This window comes from Antechinus flavipes, chromosome 5, assembly GCF_016432865.1.
Source record: "Antechinus flavipes isolate AdamAnt ecotype Samford, QLD, Australia chromosome 5, AdamAnt_v2, whole genome shotgun sequence".
Taxonomy (NCBI): Eukaryota; Metazoa; Chordata; class Mammalia; order Dasyuromorphia; family Dasyuridae; genus Antechinus; species Antechinus flavipes.
In genome coordinates, this window is record NC_067402.1 from 28,714,934 (window position 1) to 28,738,803 (window position 23,870).

General features: G+C 46.6%; 1 protein-coding gene across 2 annotated transcripts in view; it reads right to left on the reverse strand.

The window, feature by feature from the left end:
• The window catches only part of LOC127564656 (ubiquitin-conjugating enzyme E2 E2), a 331,735-nt gene that overhangs the window by 46,147 nt on the left and 261,718 nt on the right, over positions 1–23,870 (reverse strand). For both annotated transcript variants that reach the window (XM_052001374.1, XM_052001375.1), the window contains exon 4: positions 21,226–21,358. In XM_052001374.1, coding sequence (XP_051857334.1) covers positions 21,226–21,358 — 133 coding nt within the window. The remainder of the gene's footprint in view (positions 1–21,225; positions 21,359–23,870) is intronic.

A 23,870-nucleotide genomic window follows, 5' to 3' on the forward strand; every position in this document is an offset into this window, starting at 1 on the left:
CCATGGATTTCAGTTTTTCTATCTGAAAAGACGAGGCTGGTGCAGATAATTCACTCACTCATCTCTCTCCCATCCTTCTCCCTCCTTCCCCGTCTTTCTCTTTCTTGTCTCTCTCCCCTTTGCCACATTCTATGTTAGAACGGGGGAGAAAGCCTGGAGCCGGCTCCGCCCTGGGTCGCCCTGGTCCGGCACCTCCAGCGCCGAGTCCCTAGGAGGGGGGAGCTCTCGGACGAGCAGCCCTGGCCTCGGCTCCTGCCACAGGCGCCCCAGGGAGAAGCGGAGGAAGGTGACCTGGGCCACCAGGGCCCAGCCCGGCCGCTGCGGGGGGATGTGGCGGTATGCCGTGGGAGCATCGCTTCTTTATTAATGAGGATCTGTGTGTGGGGGCTCATTGTCAGGCCTTAGCAGATGTCCGCCGAAGCCCCATCTTGGAGGTGGGGTGATTCATCTCTGCTTCAGAACTACAAAAGTGTCCCATCCATAATAACAATTAATTAGCAAGCACAACAGCTGAGATGCCTAATGGATTACCGTGTAAAGTGCATAATAAACGGCTGACCATATGACACTGGCTGTTAAATTAAAGACAATGACAGAAACATGCACAGAAGGAGAAGCGCATCTTCCCCGCATTTGCATCGGAGTCTCACAAAGGACGGCTCCCCGAGATGCGCCGTATTTACAGATTTACCAGAGAGGGAGAAAATAGAGGCTCCCTCCGTCTGGGAGGAAATGATGGCCGCTAACACTGGGAGAACACCCGAGATGCGGAAGCGCGGCTCATTTGCCTTCGGGAAGGCGGGGTCAGGGAGTCGCCCTGTGCGCGGTGGGACTCGGGCCGGAGAGCTAGCCGGGAGGGCCAACGGGGCGCCCTCTCCGGGCCGCGCCCATGCCGCGGAGACCGGCCGGAGCGCCCCATCCTGACACAGCACGGCTCATTAACGGGGATCATGGAGTCTGGCGCCGCCCTCCTTCAGAACGGGGCGGAGGAGACAAAGAGCCGCAGAAAAGGGCCGGGCCTTCATGGCGGCCAAAGCCCAGGCGGCTCCCACCGGCGGCCCAGGGCAGGAACAGGGGCCCGGGGAGGCTCTGCGGCCGACCCTCGGGGAAGGCCCAGGGCTGGGCAAAGAAGCCCCGAGGGGAAGCGGGGCCAGGGCCAGGGCCCCAAAAGGTCTGGGGACACGGGGAGGAAACAGCAATCAGGGCCGGCAGGCTTCAGGGGGCTCCAAGACCGGGAGAGGGGAGCGGAGGCTCCAAGGGCTCCTCAGGCCCCAATATGGGGAGAGGGAGGGCGTATCGGTGTGCGCATGCGCACGCTCGCTGGCGTGAGAGACAGACAGACAGACGGAGACAAAGAGCCAGAGAGAGACAGGGATGGAACTGAAACGTGGACGTAAGAACTGACGCCTCCTTTGCTGATCTCTGCCCCCCGCTGGGATCCAGCTGAAGCAGGGGATCTTTTTAAAAGCTTTTTTAAGTGAAATATTCTGTTTTTACGTCATCTAAATTCCCCCCCAGCAACTCGAACCGTCCCAGAGTCATCGCCTATAACAAGAGCAACAACAAATTGTTAAAGAAAAAGGACGCGTCCTTTACTGGAGGTATCAGCCGCATTCTCTAAGGCCGCCTGAGGAGTTCTGGCGTTTTGTCTTTACAGCAGGAGTACGGGTTCTTTATGTCCTTAGCGGTCTTACACTGACCTCTCCTCAGTTTTCCCCGCCCAGGCGGCACTTCCGCACCCCCTCCCGTTCCACAGTCGGGTCCGCCCCTCCCAGCTCCTGCTGCCCAACCGTCCTTGTTGTGCTCGCTAATCTAAGCCGTTCCTAGGAGGAAGCGGGGAACCTCATCACTCCTCTAGAACCCTGGCTGATCATTTAGTTGAGAAGAGTTCCCAAGTCTTTCTCATTTCGCCCCCTTTTGACCTGATTTTTCTTGTGTAATGTGATAGTTGTGGAAATGTACATAGAAGAATGACACGTTTTACAGAGATTGGACTACTTGCCACATGGGGGAAGGAGTGGGGAAAAGGGGGAGGAAAAATGGGAACACAAAGGTTTACAAGGGAGAATGGTGACAACTATCTATACATAGGTTTTGAAAATAAAAAAGCTTTAATAAAAAAGTCTTTCTAAATTGTTTATTTTTTATAATATTGATGTTGGGATAGAAATCATTTCCCTGTTCTGTTCATTTCACTCGGCATTAGTTCATAAAAGTCTTTCTATGTCTTCGAAGAAATCTTTTCTTATTGCTTATAGAACAATTAAAATTTCTTTCTGGACATGAATGTTTTGCTTGATTGATATTACTTATGTAACATTCCTTCCTTCCCTCCCTTCATCTTTCCCTTTCTGTGTGTGCGTGGGGAGAAGGGGAGGGAACCAAAATCATAAAAACTGACTTAAAAAATGATTAATCAAGGCTCCAGAAGTCCGATGTTCATCAGCTCTTGGCAGAGAAGAGATGCATCACAGAGTGACTTTCTGAGACACAGCTAAAGCGAGAATCTGCTTTGTTACAGTTAAGCCCTAAACTAAGGCTTTCACATTTTAAAACATTTTGAGTCTTTTTGAAGAGTAAGTTGGGAGAGGGCCTGAGGAGGGCAAAAAAAAAAAAAAAGGAGACAAAGAGCTTGTTGATGCTTCTCAAGATCAGTTTTAGAAATGCTTAAAAAAAAAAAGCATCTATATACTTGCAGCTCCTAGAATAGCCATTGGATGCTGTAGAATTGGCTTTCAGCATCCTTCCTGTTTGTGTCCTATGAATGCCATGTTCTCCTTCCACACTTCTGGACCCTGGCCTCTGGCTTCCTTCAACTTCCAGTGGAAATTTGACATTGTATAAGAAGTGTTTCCCAAGCCTCCTCAATTCCAACACTTTCCCTATGTTGATTAACTAAAATTTTTCATTTTCCAGTGAAACTGTCTTTAAATCAACACTAGCGGCTGCTTTTCTCTTTCCTTCCTACAATTTGCAGCAGACATTCTGTATTAGAAAACTGGTTACTACGGCAGAACAAATATTTGTTTTGAAAAGCTAACAATTGAACAGAAGCAACAAACTGTTGGTTCCTTTATAAATAATGGTAGATTCACACTTCATGAATGGAGCAGATGTGTGGACAGCCATGGGGAGAATTTAGAAAGGGATTTTTTTATGGAGACACTAAGAATGAATGATCATTAACTCAGATTGTGAAATGGCAAGTCTTTGGCTCTGACACTATGACCCAGTTCTTCTCTTCCTCCAATGTTTAGAACAATATAGAGAAGACTACCAACAGCTATCTGTTGAATGAATGAAATGGAAAAATGTTAAACAGACCTATTAAAACAAGAACTAATAGAAGTTACACTTAAAGTCCTAAAAAGAAAGACCATCGTGATGTTCTAACACAGGACATTTCTAAAACTTAGGGATCCTGTGAGAGAAGGGGCCAGTGGCATTGCTCGGCCGCTGTGAAGTTTACACAAGAAATGGAGTTTTTTATTCTACTCTTGATTGAAAGCCATTTTCATATCTCATGGATGATTTTTTTTTGGTTAGTAGAGATTAGAAAATTCAACAAGATTAATTGCAGAGCTGGAATTAAGAATATTTTATACATCACTAAATTTTAAAAGAGAACGCTATTAAAATACAGAGGAGAATGACACAGTAATGCAAGGTATCTTCTCTGAATAAATCACACAAAGTGTACAGTAGGATGAATTTTAAAGAGTCAAATATTTGGTTAAGAAAGATTGATAAATACTTTTCTTAATGAAAATGCAGACACTGCTGTTCTGACAATTCCTGAAGTGAGAACATTTGTGTGAAGAATTTTATTTCCTTCAAAGAACACTTCAATATTTTCCCCTTTTGAAATCTTATTTTGTCCAAATTACCCATTCATAGTAGACAGGCTGAAGAACAAAGAAAATGAATTACTTATCAGTAATAAGGACAAAATTATCACTGTGGAAAGAGAATTCATTTATTCATTCAATAAACACTTATCATGCACATATTCTGTGCAAGATTCTGGGGATAAAAAGACAAAACACCAAACTAGCCCCTGTGCACCGAGAGCTTACGTCCTACGAGCAATCCAACACGTGCACAGAGAAGCCACGGGCCCCCTTGACGCCCTGTCCACTCTGAGGACCCTCTGTGATCTTGGGCAACTTATTTCATTAACCCCCTGCCCCAGACTCTTCATCTATACAGTAAGAGCTCTCAAGCCTGGAAGGGATCAGGGTGTCATGGGAGGACCACAAGGATTGGTGGTCAAAGGAACTGGGTTCAAACCCTGGCTACAACCATCCATCAGCAACTTGATCTCCAAGGGCCTCAGTATCTCATCTATAAAAGGAAAGGATTAAGCCAGGTGACATCAGGAATTCCTTTTACCTCTCAAATTATTATTGTCTATAAAAATTTGTATAATAGGGATCTATCAACCAACCGGTCAACAACATTAACTAAGTCCTAGGTAAGAGGCACTGTGCTAGTGCAGGGGATAAAACTGTCCTTAATTCTACTGGGGAGAAGAGACATGGGTATCAGGTGACAGATAATAAAATAGGAAGAAGAGGACTCTCATCCTTTACCCCAGGATGCCAGGATGTGAGGAGAGCGCCTTGTAAACCTTCAAGTGCAACAGAAGGCGCCGCCATCCTCCTCCTCACCCCCATCCTCATCCTCAACCTCACCATTGCTAGCATTGGCATGTTGCTTTAAAGTTTACAAAGCCCTTTACAAAGATAATTTGCTTGATTCTCTCTCACACACACACAAACTGGTATTTCCATAGCATTGACTTCCTCTACTATGTCCAAAAAGTTATCAAACTGTGCACACCCTTTGATCCAGCAGTATTATTACTGGGCCTGTATCCCAAAGAGATCTTAAAGAAGGGAAAGGGACCCATGTGTGCAAAATTGTTTGTGGCAGCCCTCTTTGTAGTGGCAAGAAACGAAACTGAGTGGATGCCCGTTGACTGGAGAATGGCTGAATAAATTGTGGTATATGAATATTATGGAATATTATTGTTCTGTAAGAAATAATCAGCAGGATGATCTCAGAGAGGCCTGGAGAGATCTATAGGAAATGATGTTAAGGGAAGTGAGCAGTGAGCAGAACCAGGAGATCATTGTACACGGCAATAACAAGACTACATAATGATCACTTCTGGTGGCCGTGGCTTTTTTCATCAGTGAGGCGATCCAGGCCAGTTCTATGGTCTTGTGATGGAGAGAGTCATCTGCACCCAGAGAGAGGACTGTGGGAACTGAGTGTGGATCACAACATAGTTTTTTTCACATTTTTTTAATTGATTTTTTTTCTCATTTTTTTTCTTTTTGATCTGATTTTTCTTGTGCAGCATGATAATTGTGGAAATATATGTAGAAGAACTGCACATATTTAATGTATATTAGATTATTCTCTGTTTAAGGGAGGGGATAGGAGGAAGAGAGGGAAAAAATTTGGAACACAAGGTTTTGCAAGGGTGAATGCTTAAAACTGTCTTTGCATGTATTCTGAAAATTAAAAAAAATTATTAAAAAAGGAAAAAAAATGATTGATTTCCTTTGGAATCTTATATATTCTATTTTACGTAGTTAAAAAAACTTCTCTGAGAAGGAGTCCATGGGCTTTGCCAGATTGCTAAAGGAATCCAGGACACAAAAAAGGTGAAGAGGCCCCCACTGGAGAAGTGGGTGAGAACTGGATCATGGAAGCCTTGAAACACCAGGCTGAAGATTTGCCACTCTGATCCCAGAGGAAGTCCCTGAACATTTCTGAGGAGGAGGATGGCATGGTGTATCTTTGGAATATTAATTTGATAGCTGGATGAAGGATGGATTACAGAGGGGAGAGACTGGAAGGAGGGAGGCTAATAGGGTCGTTATTGGAATAATCTAGGTGGAAAGGGACTGAAGCAATGGATGTGAGAGCTGTGGAGTACGACAAGTCTTGGTGAGGAGGCGATTGGCTGGGAAAGCTGGGAGGGGGGGACCCCGTGACTAGGACAGTCATTTGGGATAAGCCCAGAATGGCAGCGGTCAGAGCCGGCGGTCTGGGGCACCCGTGAACTCGGACATTTTGACATACAAAGCACAGACAAGGAACCGCAGTTAAGTTTGGGACGTTGGTTTTAGACCGCGCATACAACTGAACAGAGCTGCCCTCCTTCTCTGTCCCCTCTGGCCCCTCTCTCTCTCCTGACTTCCTCCCTCTGTTTCATTTTCTTTTCTTCCTCAGAATCACACTCCCCTTTCACCCAGGCCCTTCCAGGCCCGGCCCACACAGAGAAACCTCCTTGGGAGGAGCCAAACAAGGCCACCCCACCCTGGGCCTCCACGGGTATCTCTCGAGCCCCCCAAGGCCGTCAGTTCCCCTTCCCATCATCCTGGGGCCTCTCCTGGGAGTCCGCAAGCCCGAGTTTGGGAACCGTGGCCCCATACCCTGCTGCCTCTGGTGTAATCTAGCTGAAAATACTTTAAAGACCTTGAGTTCAGCACCCCAGGCTACAGGAAATCAATGCGCTCCAACTTCAGCAGCTCCCAGAATTCTGCCCGCAGACAGTCTGACCGGCTCACACCTGAGACAGCCATGTTGAGCTCTCTTGCCTGAGGCGCCCTTTGAAGTCTACTGGAATCTCTCCTGCTTTCCTATCTCCCAGACGGGTGTCCCGGGATTCCTGCCCCCTCCTTGCCTCGCAACCAGACGTGGCTAATCCTGCCCAGTGCCGGAGCCCACTCCTGGCCCCGGGAGGCCCAGAGCCCCATTTTACTGCTGTGAGAAAGTGAAGGAGGAACCCATCCTGGTGGCTACAGGTCCGGCCCCAGGGCATCTGGAGGAGATGGGCTCTCTGGGTCCTGGATGAAATTCAGAAAGAGATGTTTTCAGAGAAAGACCTTTCTAAATGGGAGCTAATTGCTAAGGTTTCATAGCAGCCTCCTCGCAGCTCAAACTGCCTGGCCTGAGAACTCAAATAAATGTTCTTGCCAAGAAAGCCCCCTCTGACAGCGATGGCTGGATGGAAAAGCTCACATTATGGCCTCTGTGCAAATGGCGGGCACCTTGGGGGGGGGCCTTCAGATTAAAGTAGTCACACCCCAGTTTTGAGCTGCCCCCGATTGGTGAGCCTGCATAAGCCACTTAACCTCTCGGGGTTTCCGTGTCCCCATCTCCAAGAAGATTTCACTCAGGTTTCTTTCAGCTCTAAAAGAAAGGCCCAGGATTCTGCAGGTGAGAGGAAGGCAGCTTTGCCTATCTCCTGGTCAGGTCCGTAAACCCTGAGGACCAGAGACCTGCGGACCATGGTGTTCATGGCGGTCTCCCGGAAGGAAGAGACCAGAAGCTGGGCCCGTGGCCGCGGCGTGAGCTTCTTCAGCTTCTGCAGCTGTGGCCTGAGTGCGGCCTTCTCCCCGGGTCTGCCCCTCCCCAACACCTGCCCCTCTGATGTAGATGACCCCCAAATGGCTCTCGGGCCCTGAGGATGATTAGATTTCAGAACCTTTTAAGGAAGGAACTGAACTTGGGACAGGACTCGGCCGTCCGCCGCGGCAGGTATTCCTCCTACGGCTCGTGGCTGCTGGAGCCGAGGAATGCCGAGCCCAAATCCAGCCTGAGACTTAGTGGCTAGGCTACCCTGGCCGGATCACCAGCTTCTTCCTGCCTCAGTTTCCTCAGCTATAACGGGGATATTAACAGTATCTGCCTCTCAGGGCAGTTGCGAGGATTCAATAATATCAGGTAGGATCTGGCATGTAGTCAGTGCTTAATCCCGCTGAGTTAATCTTAGAGCAGAGCACTTTTCCTGCTGAGAAACCTTCAATAGCTCCCCAGTGCCTACAGCTGGCTGCCGAGCTAGGACTCGGTCTACCTTTCCAGTCTTGTCCCCATCCCCTCTCCTTCACGCTTCCAACGCTCCTGTCATCCTGCTTGCTGGCTGCGCTCCTTTCCATCCTGAAGGTGGTCTCCATGCTGCCCCTTCTCCACCAGGACCCGTCCCTCGGGTCCCAGCTCTCTTCTCCATGAAGCCCCCCAGCCCTTCTGGCTGGAGGTAATTCTCTCTGATGCCCCAGGCCAGCCCCGCACCTCTCATTGCATCTGTTCTGCATCACCTTGGTCCCCGGACCACTCTGTTTGGCAAAGATGGTATCTGGAACCTCAGGCCTGGGACGGGAGAGCTCCAGGCCAAACCCCTCCGGACCCTCTCCGACATCCAGCTTCAGCTGGGGATCCCACCGTAGCAGAGGCCTTGCTTCCCGAGACAGCCACGCAGGACGAGTCCAAGCCATCGGCCAAGGCCTTCCCCCGAGTCCCCAAAGCAGTCCTCAAGTCCCCCCAAAGTCTTCTCCACTCCCGGCTAACCACCCGCCACGGGCCGCCAGCCAGGCTTCCTCCGGCAGTGTTCCGAGCTCCCTGGCGGGCGGCTTCTGGAAGGGAGCGGAGGGGGAACGTGCAGCCTCACCAGGCCCGAGCTGCAAAGGGACTAACGTGCCCTAATCCTGGTCTCCAAACTGATTTTCATCCCTCACAGCCCGAAGCTTAGAGTGGAGCGCTCAATACATGAACGTCCGATCAGCCAATTCCTTCATTCGATGTGCCAGCACCTTACAGAGAAGGGAAGAAAAGGATTCCTACTCTCAAGAAGTTTATCATTTGGGAGGATTTTTGTATAAAGACAGTGTACATGTGGCAGTGATATATGTGCAATGTTAGAACACCATAGGTAGAAAGAAACATGGCTGCTGCTCGTATTCATATTAAATGTTCAGAATTCATATAGTTTCAGGATTTTTTTCTAAGACACGACTTCTTCACTTTTTTGTGGTTCTTGGACTCTTTGCACCTAATCTGAGGAAGCCTACTGAGGAACCTTTTGTCAAGTTAATGTTTTTAAATTTGCATAAAACAATCAAGGTTAAGCCTAATTATACCAAAATAGTTATTAAAATATTAACAAAGCAAGTTCAGAGACCCAGATTAAGAGTCCCTGCTCAAAGCCTGGAATTTTACTCAATTAGACATCCAGACAACATAGAAGTTGCAATCTGGCATTTCACAAATATTAACATTTTCTTTTTTTCCCTTCAGCCATCATTATTGGCAGCGAGAACTCTAAATATTTGCGAAGTTCTGTCCATGTCACTGATTAGTCATCCACTGTCTCTGGCAGCACTTTCTGTCTGGCAACGCGGGACACGCTGTCTCTGGAATCGGGAGACCCGAGTTCAAATCTAGCCCCAGACTGGCCTAGTCACTTTATCACGTTTGCCTCGGTTTTCTCATCTGTCTAACGAGCTGGAGAAGGGAACAACAAAGCATTCCAATATCTTTGCCAAGAAAACCCAGATGACGTCAAAGGGAGCTAGACAAGACTGAAACAATTCAACAGCAACAAAAAAGCTCTCAGTCTGTCCGTCTGCCTCTCTACCTTTGCATCCAGCCACACAAACATTAAAAACGTTATTACAGAGCCTCGGGCCCTTTCTTACTGCCAGCTGCCGCGTACAGAGTGTTTTAAAGATTTACAGAGTGCTTCCACCATTAGCTTCTCCTTGTGCACAGAACCTTTCCAGGCAGGAGCTCCAGGGGTTGCGAGCCTCGTTTCACAGAAGGGCGTACTTGAGGCGCCCTCGCCGCCCGGGGCTGGGGGGGCGGCGCTCCTTGGACTTGCTCTCCGGCCTCCCCTTTAGGCTGGATCCCTGCGTATGGACACTGAAATGCCTTTGGCTGGTCTTTCTGGTCTCCTTGAGAACCACAGGAGGCTGGCATCGGGAGGGGCCCGGCCAGCAGGAGGCTGGCAGTGGGAGGGGCCCGGCCAGCAGGAGGCTGGCAGTGGGAGGGGCCCGGCCAGCAGGAGGCTGGCAGTGGGAGGGGCCCGGCCAGCAGGAGGCTGGCAGTGGGAGGGGCCCGGCCAGCAGCAGGCTGGCAGTGGGTGGGGCCCGGCCAGCAGCAGGCTGGCAGTGGGAGGGGCCCGGCCAGCAGGAGGCTGGCAGTGGGAGGGGTCCGGACAGCCCCCATCACTTTTGCGCACGCACACATCTTCTATCACCCTTCTCGTGACTCCTCACAGAACGCTGATATTTAGAAAGACGTTGCCAAACACTGTTCAAAGTTGTACTTATATTTATAGACGGCTCCCTAGAGAGTGCCGACCCGGAATCAGAAAGGCGGGTCCAACACAGCCTCCGACACCTCTGGCTGCGCCACTTACTAAGGGTCGTAATGGCACCTCCTTCCCTGGCTGTTGGGAGGCTCAAATGAGAGACTTGTTAATTGCCTGATATAGGGCCCAGCACATAGTAGGTGCATAATAAAGACTCGTTTCCTTCCTTTTCTCCCAAAGTCCTTACTGCTTCTGTGCAACATTGCCTTCCATGAGCTTTATTTACATTTATTATGCACATGATATACATACTTAGAGCTATGCATGTGTGCACATATATTATACTAATAGACTGTGTACTTGTGTCTATAATGTATGCTTACGAATATATTTATATTCCTGTAACGTACTGTTGTGTCTCTCTGCAGAAGGCAAGCTCCTCGTGCCCCGACGCACAGTAGGTGCTTTGTCATGCTTTTTGACGGATTAACCCCCCCCCCCCCCATTGCGCCTGTGCCACAAGAAAAGGAAACATCCCGCAGAAGCCAAAATGACGACGACAACTGGGTTTTCTGTTTGCTTGTTTCTTATGACATCGAAATGCTGGAAAGAAACCAGAAATCCATCAGCAGAGAAGGAGGAATCCTGGCCTAGGCCAGGGGACACCGCTGCTCATCGCGAACCGGTGCACGTGAGAACGCGGAGAAGCGCCGGAACGGGGGCGGGGTGACGGACAACAACACCCGTGGCAGGATCGCCACGGAAAAGGAAACAACGCTGGGACACCGGAAGTCAGGCAGGCGCGGTGACGGATTCTGGGAGGCGCGTCCACCCCCCCCCCCCCCACACAGCGTCTATGCAGCCATCCGCCTTCCACCCCCACCCCCACCCCCCGTGGCGGCCCGTGCCCACTGACTGGCAGGCGCCCCCCGGACCACAGGCGGCCGCACGCAGCCACGCCCCCTGCTGCTCGGGAGGAGGGGGGTCTCTTCCACAGTTCCCCTGCCCCCAAGCTCTGCTCGGGATGCTGGGAAGTTGGCGGGAGACTTCTCCCGTTGGAGGCGTTTGCACTAAGTCAGGGGCGGAGAGCTGCGTCGGCGGAGGAGAGAATAACCCACACAAATTCAGTCATGGACTTGAATTAAGTGCTTCGTGGCAAAGAAAGCCAGGTTGTGAGTCAGCTTAGATTTTTTAATTAAAATGGAAAACATTGCCCTGGGCTTCGAAAGCTGACTTTTTATTCAGGATATTACATCCAAGCTATTAGGAGATGTGATTTTTATGACACTAGTAAGTGTGGAAAAGGCTTGTAAAAAATTTTCTCATTTAGCTTAGGGCTGGCAAAACCCAGAACTCATTAGTGAGCTGTTCAATACAGAATTAATTATTGGTGTCAATGAGTTAGAAACAAACTAAAAATAAGCCAGCCACATGGACCCCTATTTAAACATCATGGGTCCTGGGCAAAACCGGCAAACGGGGCCGATCTCTCCTGTCTTCTTTTCCCACATCTTTCAGGCCTCAAGGCTTGCTCTCAAAAGGGGCCTGATAGCAGCCATTTACACTTTAGTATGAATTTAAGTTCTCTTATTTTTTACTTCTTACAGGGTGCGCCATTTTAGATCTCTCCTCCAATAGTAGAAAGGAAGAGTGTCTTCATGGATTCACAGATTCAAGCCTATGTGCTGTGGTGACAGCAAGGTACGGCGAACTGCGCATTCAGGAAGATCTGGGTCCAAATTCCACTTTGGACACTTATTAGCTGTGTGGTCCTGATGCAGCCCATCTCTGCATGGGCCTCCATGTCCTCATGGAAACGAGGAGGTTCAGTTCCATCCCCTCAAAGTTCCTTTCCAACCCTAAATCCGTGATCCAACGATTCTCCATACTCTTTGTCCCAGTGACAGCAGCAGCTCACCCACGTCTCCCACGTGTTGTCTCCCTGAGCGCTCCCAAGAACCCCCAGCAGCTGGTCTCAGGCCATCGGGGCCCCAAAGCCGGTGATTCTCGGGGGCAGGAGTCAGAGCTCAGCGGCCTTTTCTAACTCACACAGAAGACCACGTCTCCCAGACAAAGCCTTAATTAATTAATAACACCTTACGTAAGAAAAGCCCTGTAGGAAGAACAGAGTCAGACCATACCTAGGAGAAGAAATCCTGTTGTCAAACTCTTGTCAAAACTATGTTTAGAACCAGATAATCAACAGTTGGAAAAACAGAATTAAAGTGTGCTTCTTTTAACACAGCCCTCCTTGGTTAGGTATTGGAAGCTTATTTATCTAATAAATTACAGAAGAAAAAAGGTGCTCAGTACTTAAAAAAAAAATCAAGCTGATTAAAAGAAACAGGGTGAAATAACAGATAGAGTCACAAAGACCCAAGAGTCAAATCTTGACTCAAATATCCTGACTGCCTGACCTTGGACTTAATCTCCTAATGTACCAGGCAACTCGCTCCAATCTATGATATACATTAATAAAAGGAGTTTTTTCTTAGGCAGTTTCAGCTGATGAAGAAGGAAGGAAAAGGAAAGGGATTGGGGTGGGAGTGAGAAGGAAGGCCGAATGGAAGTGGGCTGGGGAAAGCAGAGCAGAATAGAAGAAGTCATGCCCTTGAAGCCCTGGGTTCCAATCCATACTCTTCTACTAAATGGACTATGTGACTGAGCACATTGCTTTCCTCCTCTGGGCCAGTAAAATGAGGAGTTGGGCTGGCGATTTCTGATGGTTTTTCCTGCTCTAAATCTACAATCCTCGAGATTCGGTAAATTCAGGGCCTTTCATTCTCTGTGTCTGGTGGTCTTCCTTATTACCAAAAGGGACGCAAACCAATGACCCTTTAAAAGCCCAATGAGACAGAGTTTTAACTTCTTTAAAACAATCAATAATCCACAAACATTTATAATTGTCATCATAAACCCCCCCTGAAACCCAGAAAATTTGAAAGAATTTGACTCTAGTAGTCACAAAGTAGGGCAGCAATTCTTAGCCTGAGTTTCCAGAATTTTGTGATGGATACAGGACATAAATAGGGGTGGATGGGCCATAATCTGCTTCTGTGCATGGTATATTTTGTTGACATAATGCAATTCTTTATATAAGGAGTAACTTTTCATGTCACAACATTATGACACTCAACAGATTCTATGAGGGCCAATGCATTAGGTACCAACTGTTCTAGGCACTGTGGCAGATGTCAGGCTAACAGAGGCCAAAGTCCTCATCCTAAAAGAGCATCCATTTTCATTACTGTGCTGTAAGAAGTGACAGGCAGGATGATTTCAGAAAACACTAGGAAGAATTAACATGAACTGATACAGAGTGAAGTGAGCAGAACCAGGAGAACATTGTATACTGTGTGATGAACAACTTAGTTATTCTCAGCAATACAAAAATATGAGATAATCCCAAAGGACTCATGATAAAAAAAAAATGCTATCTGCCTCCAAAGAAAGAACTGATGGCACCTGAATATAGAAGGAAGGAGGGAGGGAGGAAGGAAGGAAGAGAGGAAGGAAGGAAGAAAGCAAGGAAGGAAAGAAGGAAGGAAGGAAGGAGAAAGGGAGCATCTATTCTCTAGAGAGGAAGGTTTGTAACCTGGAGTCCCTAAACTTGTTTATTTTTAATTTTCAATTGTACAACTGCACTACAATTTAATTGGTATCCTTTGTAATCCCATATGTTTTATTTTAAGCATTTAAAAACATTATTTTGACACATCCTTAAGCTTCGCCATACTGAGCCAAAGGAGTATAAGACAAAAAGTGAAAAAGCCCACCTATTAAGGAAGCCTGTATATGCAAAATATAAAACAAATTAAATACAAGGTAATTTAGCAGGTGAAGCACTAGCAGCTGAGGAAGGGTGGATCAGGATAGCTCAGGATTACCCAACTCCATGCCAGTTAATTATAAATAACTATAAGACTCCAAAAAGCTGCCAACTTTTATAATAAGACTCAAAAAACATGATACTGGGAAAAGCAACTAATTGGTAGAATGTGGTTCATTTTTATGAGTCTTTTTGCCAAAATAAACCAAATGCTATAGTATTTACCTATGTGAGGACTTCTCTCATTAATGGGAAATAAGGTGTTATTGATGAATAAGGAAGAGTAAGGTCTGGAGGTACGTCCCTAACAGGCTCAGGGCTCTTGATCATTCCTCCCCTAAAACAAACCCCATGGAGCAAGTGCCTCCGTGGCCTTCATATCTTCCATATCTGCTCTTCCAAGCCCTCCAAGAAGGTGATTAAACCTGTGGTGTCAGTATGTGAGAGGCCGTCCCAGACAGCAATGACCACACAGTGCCAGTGACGGTTCTGAGAGGGGGTGTCTGTGGGTGGCCGCTCAGCGGGATGCCTCATGCCGAGCAGGAGCTCACTCTCCACCCGCTCCCCAGACTCCCTTTGTGTCAGCTCTTCTCTCTCCCGCAGGATGGGCAGTCTATGACTCACAATGGCGTCATTGAGAGAAGGGCTTTCTAAAAGCATCTTCAAACTCACAGCAGAACACAGACAGAGAACGACATGGAACTAATCCCCATTCTGCACCACTCGCTTTAGAAAGTAAGAGTATGGTCACTTCCCCAAGTCGCTTCTTAGATCGCCCTTTCTTTGCACACCCTTAGGAATCTGACTCTCCTCTCCTCTGTCTCCGTCTCAGCCTCTTGTCTGCTCCAACACATGGGGCGGAAGGAGAAGCCCCTCTAAGGCGGCATGTGCTCTACCAAGCCAAAGGCTTCTCTGGAATCGGCAAATCATGGCTCAACTTGGCCATCCGGCACCTCCTCTTCTCAGTCAGTTCGGAGACTGTGGAAATGGACCTTTGCTGAGCAGTGTCTGCAAAAGGAGGCCTGTGTTTATTAAGAACACACCTTCAAAGGGAGCCTGGATTCTTCTCATGGGAATGAGGTGGGAGTGAGACAGTGGGCTTGGAATTACATCTTTCAGCTCTTCTGGGTCAGGCTCTCCGAGTCACCTCAGACCCCAATCCCTGAACATCTCTGAATGACAGCTGCCGCACATATTTCTTAATAAGTGACCTCTACAGCCGAATTACTCATCTCATGGAAAGAAGGTTAAAAGATTAGGTTAAATCAGATTCACTTGCTCCTCCGGACATTCTTTTGGGGTTATCAGTGGGAAGTCCCAATGTCATAGTTACATGTAACCTCTGATAAGAATGGATCTCTGCCCAATCACTGCAGAACTGTTCCGCTTTAAATCTACTTGTTGAACTTCCAGCTTCACCCACGGTGATTCCAGGAGAATTCTCAGTTGGGCACCTGCCAACTTCTCTTAGAGCTGCTTTCTGCTCTGTTCTGAGGCAACATTACACATTCTCCTTCCCTTGTTTTTGTTTGGACGTGGGATTTCAACAGGGTGGGGAGCTTCCAAATTTAGGACTCGGACTCTGCCAGTGTGGAGGGGCACCTTCCCTAATCTGGCCCCCTCCTCTTTCCCCTTGCCAAGGAGATCAAGTGCTGACTGGAGGATGGGATTCTTCGGCTCTTTCCAAGTCAACTGTATTGTATTCACTTGTACAAGTTAAATAAAACACTACAAAACTGATAGAAAATCAGTTGACATAAAATATTTCTGATTCACTAGGGAAAATATTTATAAACCAAAATTCATGACTTCAGAAAGCTCTGAGAATTTTTTTAACCCATGACTTCATTGCAGCAAGAAATACCTGAGAGGAAAATCTCCCAGCCAATGCTCCTCAATATTAGGACTTAATTTGCCTCCAACTTCACCCTGTGGTCACGCAGCTGTTGTGGGCCTGAACACAAGAGCAGCTCCCTAGCCACTAGTCCTTGGTGAATGTTACCAAAAGAAAGAAGAAGAGGGAAAGCAGAGGAACTTTTCCCTGACAAGGTTATTTAAGACTTAGAGTTTAAATCCAAAGAATTGGAAAGGACCATAGAGTTCTGGATATTTATCATGTGATGATTCTGCCCAGGGCAAAGGCAAAAGAGCCGTGTCTGGGAAGTCCAAGGCCTTGGATTGGCATTTGGGCTCCGTCCCTGTCGCAGACTCTCTGGATGATCTTGGCAAATCCTGGAGCTTCCCTGGGTCTCAGCGGCTTGATGTTTAAAAGGAAAGGCTGGGGCTAGGCGACCTCCCGAGCTCTCTGAAGTTAAGCAAGATGAAGCGCCGGCCCCAGTGCATATGCCGGTCAGCAACCAAGATGAGGGCCCTGGTCCCCCCACGCCTACTGCTCTGTCTAAACCCCACTGCCTTCTCCTGAAGGACTGCAGCTGGACCCCAGCTGCATCCAGGCTGGCAGGATTTTCCTCTGGTGGTCACTCTCTCTGACATAACCATCACGGTCGTAATCGGGGAGCGAGGATGATCACGTTCCTCTGATTACAGCCCAGGTATCATGCTTCTCAATAACCGACCCCGTCAAACGCTTGGACCAAAGACGTATCTGGAAGCTAATCCAAGAATACAAATGCAGCATTTGGCAGTGCAGGCAAGACCTTCCTGCTTCGATATTTCATAGTAAGTGACCTCTACAGCCGAATTACTCATCTCATGGAAAAAAGGTTAAAAGACAGACGAAGAGCAAGCTGAAGAGATCTCGGAACCAAGCAGAGGAGACAATATGGATTGCCCACGGGATGAGAAGAAATGGATCGGGTGAAAACTATTGAAAGATGAACTCACAGTAACCCAAAAGGCTGCCTCTTGAAAGAAAGACAGATGCATCTCTGTGGACCAACTGCTTTCTCTAGAGTTGGAGGCTCAGTTTTCCTCCCAGGTGTTACACATTCTTTTTCGGCATTTTTCCACCTGAAGATACTGCCCTGACACGAGGAAAGAAAAACATCGCTTTCCTGTGATAGATCTGAACCTTGCTAGAGCATGCTTGCCTGTGAACTCCCTGCACGGGTTACCTGGGATACAATAAAATAAAAAAAAAAAATAGTGACTGGGATTCTTCCCGCTGTCACTTCTCCTGTTTGCCTGCAGCTCCCACTGAGGACCACAAAAATTCACATTACAAGCGCTGGAGGCTGACTCTGAGCTAGGGAATGGGATAAGAGTATGTCACCACGAAGTATGTCTACAGTAAAAAATGATGTATTCTATTATCTTAACATGATTGAGTATTTAAAATGAATCTCATTAGAGACTTGGGGACCCAACAAGGGAGCCCCCAGCTAACATTTCAGCAAGGTTTCAGAGTATTTTAAATATTTTTGAAGAAGCCAATTGGATGCTGAAGTCTGTTCATTATATTATTTCATTGCTGAGTTTTTTCCATTCCCCAAGTTAACATGGTAATGAGATATTATTCACTTTACCATTAGATTAAAAATATTTTTACATTATTTTCACATGGAGTCAGGCCTGAGTAAAGTTAGTTTGCCAGTTCAGCAATGAGATTATGAAAATGGCAATTCCTAATTGTTACTCTCTACCAGACGGCTTGTCCTTGAATGGATGCGGTCAAAGACCAACTATATTTAAGGAAATAAGGAGTAATTGTTCCTGGAGACCTTTTATGACATCATTTTCTCCATGGCAACAATGTTATTTATTCATTCATCCATTCATTCTCTGACTTCTTTAATCATTTATTCATGTTTTCATTAAGCATAAATGTATTAAGGTACCAGTATGTTTCAGACAAGTTACTGGACATATAATGAAATGGCCCCTGCCCTCAAGGAGCTTATATTCCATGTTAGAATTGAGGAATTTTTTTTTTGACCGTGGACGTTACTTCATACAAACTAGCGATGGGATCAACATGTCATAATTTAGAAATTTAGAATAACTGCCCCCTGAAGTTATCAACAACCATGTATTAATATGTTCCAGACTTTGTGCTAAGTGTTGGTGAAACAAAGAAAAGCCCCAAATACCTGCCACCCCATAAATAATCACACAAACAGAAAAACGTTCCCTGCTCTTAAGGAGCTCACAGTTCCATGAGAATATGTACAACAATTAAAGAAATGATCACTGACTTTAAAAAATGACCACAGGTTTCCTTTAGAGAGCTAATTACATTTAGCATAATTCTATTTTTCCAAGCTTCTTTTATTTATTTATTTTTAATGGAGGGTAGTTCTCATTAGAGAGGATCTTAGACGTTGGCTTCCTGCTCAATTCAGAGTTACTTTGTATAGCATCTCTAACAGGAAGTCATCCAATTATCTCCTTAAACATTTCTAGTAATGGGGAACTTACTATCCTGCAGGTTGACCTATTCTGTTTTTGACACTCTGTTAAGAAGTTCTTTGTTACAGTAACCTGTCCACCACTCCCCTAGAACTTTCAGCCAGTGTTCCTGAGAGATGCCTTCTGGAGCTTCAAGGAATCAGTTAAATCCTTCTCCGAGTGACATCCCTTGAAAGGCTTGGGGCAAGATGTCCTGGCCCTCCTCCTGGTCCCCCACTCAGAGCCACGGCTGCTTTAAATCCTGCATCGTGTGGCCTGATTTCCAGCTCTCTGACCTTGGGATGTCCTCCAGCTTGTCAACATCCTTTTCAAATATGATGCTCAGGTCTTGACACGGTGCTCTTGATGTGGCCGGACCCGCATTGCTCACATTAGGGTTATTCCTGCTTATGGTCCAGATAATTTTTCTATTACTGCAACCTAGGATTACATTAGTTTTTTTTGGCAGCCATATCAGACTTTTGGCTCATTTTGAACTTGTAGTCAACTAACAGCCCCAGGTCTTTTTCATGTTAATTGCTGTTAAGACAGGTCTTTCTATCCTGTACTTGTGAAGTAGTTGTTGTTGTTTTTATCTTAAATGAAGAATTATATAGGCTCTTTTCTATTTAATTTCAACTTGAGCCTGTTGGTCCATCCTTCCAGCCTGCTGCCTTTTTCTTCTTCTTCTCAGCTTTGCATTCCCTCTAATAACAGGCACTTTCCAAAATCGGTGTCAACATCCCTAAGGTTCCACCAGGATGCCACAGGTGAACCCAACCTAAATGGAAGAGCCGAACATGCTGGCAAAGGTTTCTGGTCACCAAAAAAAAGAGAAAACTGCTTACTGCCTTAAAAATATACCAAGTAGAGTTTGAGGGAATTGTATATTGCCACTATGATGTTGCCACTAATGCTGTTAGCGTGGATAAGAAGGAGGTCCCATTCCCAGGCTCTGTACAAAGATGAGAGACACTGACACTCAGATGGAATCAGGATAAGAACTGATACAGAATTTCTTGTAGAAGAAGATCACTTCTTCTTCCTACTTCCTACCATACCTTTTACCTCAGAAAAATTTCATTTCCCTCAACAACACAAAATAAATCAAATCTGAAGAAGGAATTGGATGAAGAAGTTGCCCAGAAATAAGCATTTTTTTTTTTTTAACAGGGTCAGTGAGAGTGCAGGTGATTTGTTCGACTTGCCAAGCACCCCCATATGGAGATATTTTGCTGAAACAGATCAAGGGAGGGAAGCAACTGAATGGTTACCAATGAAATAACTAGAGAGCTGAAGGCATCTTAGCAGCCATCCAATTCCTACTCTAATTTCACCTAATCCAGATAAAGAAATTCAATACAGGGAGGATGATTGCCCATATCACACAAAAGATGGTTGAAAGAAATTATTTTCCTATTATATTTATGATCAATTATTAAATTGGCATCCAGATTTTTCTCCTCAGTTTCCTCAAGGGAGTTCCAGCTCTGGTGGAAGGTCAGCCTCTTCTGAAGGATGATTGAGATTACCCCTAACTCTTGGGGACCATGCTTCTTGAGATCTTTGGCAGGACCCTACCCAACTAGCCCAAATAGGAGACTTCTGTTTAGAATGTAAACAGAAACCAGTCAAGGAGAGTCCTTACCCCTGGAAATGAGCCCCTGCCCTTGTACCTCCCCATCAGAGTTCAGCTCATGATGGAAAAAGCCAACCGGAGAGGCCGAATGGATATGGATTTCCCTGTCCAAAGTGTTGGACGCAGCTAAGTCTCAGATCAAGCCATTTCACAGGAGGAGCTAGAACTAGGAGCGAGTTCCTCTTCTCATTCTAATATCAACTCATTGGGGTTGATTTTCAGTTATCAAGGGAATTTCTGTTTAAGGATCATTTAAAACTGTTGGGCTTGCCATGTCTTTTGTCTTTGGTTATCAAGAGAACTAGATGACCATCAATTTATTGATTATTAGCTAGCCAATGAATAAAATGATTATGGAGAAAGTCTGAGCAGAAATTATTTCTCTGGGGGTTTTAATTCATCAGGCAGAGCTAGAATTTAGAGATGGGACAGCTTCAGAGCATCAGAGACCTCACAGAAAGGGATCTCAGAGTTCACCAATTCTAACCCTTTCAGGATGAACAAGTGGGGGCCATAATGGGCTTGGGATCCCAGAAGAAGTAGAATTCAGAGCTAGAGCCTCTTGCCTCCAGGGCCCTTTCCACGGCACCACACTGTCTGCTACTGAAGTGCCAGAAAGGTACAAAGGTAAATGTGGGCCGGGAAGGACCCATGCCCACAGTCCCCAGGTAATGGAGGGCTGCTTGGCCGACCCAGTTTTTGCAAAGGGATGACCAAACTCAGGTATATGAGACTCATGAGCCACTCAGATTTAGGAATTTCATGTCCCAGAAGGCTTGATACGGACTTCTTAATGACTCTATACAATCTGTAGGTCATAATCCCAAACAACCTCCACGCCTCCTGTGGAACTCCATGAAACACATGATAAAACACGGGCACCCACCAATGTTGAACTCTCCTAGCTCTCTCCCCCTAATCCGGCCACACTCTCTGCCCAGCTACTGGCCCCCAGACCCACTCGGATTCCCAGCCGGCCAGGCCTGGTCCTGGAGTCTGGGACCCTCCCCTGGGAGTCCTTGTCTGTCTTTAAGTTGTCATGAGTCACAGCCTCAAACAGCTTCAAGTCGAAGGAGACCTGACTTCTAGAGCTTCCACCACAAGTGGACCTTCAGCTTCTCTTCCAGGAGGGCAACCCAATCCCCTTTTGGATAGCTCCAAACATTAGGGAGCTTTACAGGAAGAAAGAGGAAGAGACACCATCATTACTTTTACTCCTCTGGGAAGTTCTTGGGGGTTGGGGGGGCACACTTCTAATGGGGTTCATTTGTAACAATACTGATCACTTAAGAGAATCATACTGACCTTAGGTGGCTTAAACGGGTAGTCAGGTGAGAAGGTAATGTCAAGAAAGAAAACTCCTCCTTCATAGACAGATCCTGGGGGTCCCAAGATGGTTGACCGCCATTCATAAATGTTGTCTCCTTTGGGTCCAGCACTGCAATGAGAAATGGAGACATGCTTAGAAACCAAGTATGATCTAGAGTTCATCATATCGGTTTTTATCATAATAATGAATTAGGCAAGTCCATTAAAATTGATAACCAAGCAGACCAGGTTAATTATCCAGTGCAAGTCAGATGCTAATACACCACCAGCCACCACTGGGGACGCTTTAAACGTCATTACTGATAGGAAAAGAAAACCAAGAAGATTTTGTGGTAAGAGCATGCTAGACACAAATATTGCCTACTTCAAAAAACTGCCTAGGATGAGCTGAACTTGTAAGAAAAGGAAGAGAAATCTGTCATTTCCCTTTCTCCTTCCAGAGTCCCTGGACCTTAGAAGCAAGAACTCAAGACGAATTCTATTAAACCCCCAAGTTCTGGCATACTAAGGAAAGGCTAAGTAGAATTCTAGAGGCTGGACTACAACCCACCTCACAATTTATAACATTGCTCAGGAGCAACCAACAAATGACTGTTTGAGACATAGTGTTCACATATATTGTATCTAGGATATACTGTAACCTATTTAACATGTAAAAAAGGACTGCTTGCCATCTGGGGGAGGGGGTGGAGGGAGAGAGGGGGAAAAATCAAAACAGAAGTGAATGCAAGGGATAAGGCTGTAAAAAATAACCCTGGGATGGGTTCTGGCAATAAAAAGTTATTTAAAAAGAGAGAGAGAGAGAGAGAGAGAGAGAGAGAGACAGACACACACAGAGACAGACACATAGTGTTCAAAAACTGGATTTCCCATAATGGGACCTTCTGGCTATGATCTGTACAATAGTGGGTTTCTCAGAAATATAGTATTGCAAAAGAACTCATGAGAGTGAGTGAAATTTGGGCAAAAGGACCTAAGGGATTCTCAATCTTTGGGGAAAACAGTAATAATAAAACAGCTGACATTTCCTTGGCACTTAACCTTTACCAACATTATCATTTCATTTGAGCCTCAGGACATTACTGGGAGACTAGGTTATGATTATCCCCATTCTACAGATGGGGAAACTTCTAAATTGATTTGTCCACAATCACACCGCTAGTATCAGACCTGAAGTTCCGCCAATAGACAGACTTTACTCTATGACACAATTAAAAGACCCTGAAGGTGAGATTCAGACGGGAACTGAAGAAAAACTTTATTCAATTCAGCGCAGGCTTATGCAGCATTAAGATGGCAAAATTGTGGGAATAGAAGGATTTTTAAATAAAAATCTTTGCTCCTAAGGAGATGACTTTCCATCTGCTGCAGAGATGGAAATAAATGTAAGCCAGTGAAGATTTCTTTCTATTCTACCACATTTTGGAATTATTACGGAGAAGGAGATTTTCTGTGGCAGGTGCCAAATACAAGCAAGAGAGCCCCATCCCTCAAGGAGTTTACATTCTATGCATAAAAGGGTGGCTGACCTCGGACCCCTATACTCCCAGGTGGGGAGAACCCAAGAGCCTCTGCTCCACATGCAGGCAGGTGGGACTAGCTACTAGTTTGTCGCGTTTCACTGTTTATCTGTTACAAGGCAGAATCTCATGGCCCTGGCGGATCAAGGAGACAGAGTAGGAAATAACCACCAAGTTGGGCAGTTAGGCGGCTCTGCTGAGAGCCAGACTTGAAGTCAAGAAGCCTCATCTTCACAAGTTCAAATCTCGCCTCACAGACGGCTTGGTTGTGTGACCCTGGGAAAGTCACTTAACCTACTACTTCACCTCAGCTTCCTCATCTGCAAAATGGGCTGAAGAAGTAAACAGCTGACTCCTCCAGGGTCTGCCGAAAACCCAAAATGGAGTCACATGACTGGAAACAACCGAACCACAAACCACAAGGTAGGTAACAAAAGGCACCAAGGAAACTTGAGAACACACAAAAAAAACCATCTCAATACGCAATTCCTAAATGAAGGCCTGGGAAAGTGGTGGTCCCTTAGAACACCCCTCCTCCGCCCCTTCCCAGTCCTCCACCATTCCAGGAACAGAAGCAGCCTCTCTGCGCTGGGGTCGGCAGCTCCGGCCACAAGGGCTGCTTGTTGTCTCACAGCTCGCTCACTCATTCCACTGACTCATACACTTGGGTGCCACCCTGAACTATAATTAGCCTCAATATGAATAGATAAGTTTATCAGAGAGAAGAGTTCGTAGTGGGTAAATTATAGCCTTGTGGTAAGAAAATTTCCTCAGGGTAAATGGAGAAATATCTATTTTTCTCAAACTCATATTGCAGCATAGCGTGCAGCTCCGCAAAAACAGCCAGGCCTCCTCCGAATCCCTGCCAGAGGACTGGCTGTTACCGTCCCGGCTTGCTCCCGGGCGGGCACCCGCGCTCCGTAATCACAGGGGACGATGGGCGCTTCCAAGTCACAAAGTACCGAGGCCGTCTCAGGCTTGGCTGGGGACCTCGGGGTTCTGAGGGTTTTGTGGGGGGGGGGTGCCCCATCCCAAACTGGTTTCCAGAACAGTGGAATCACTTCACCGCTCCTCCCCGGCTCTGTCGGGTGCTTGGGCTGC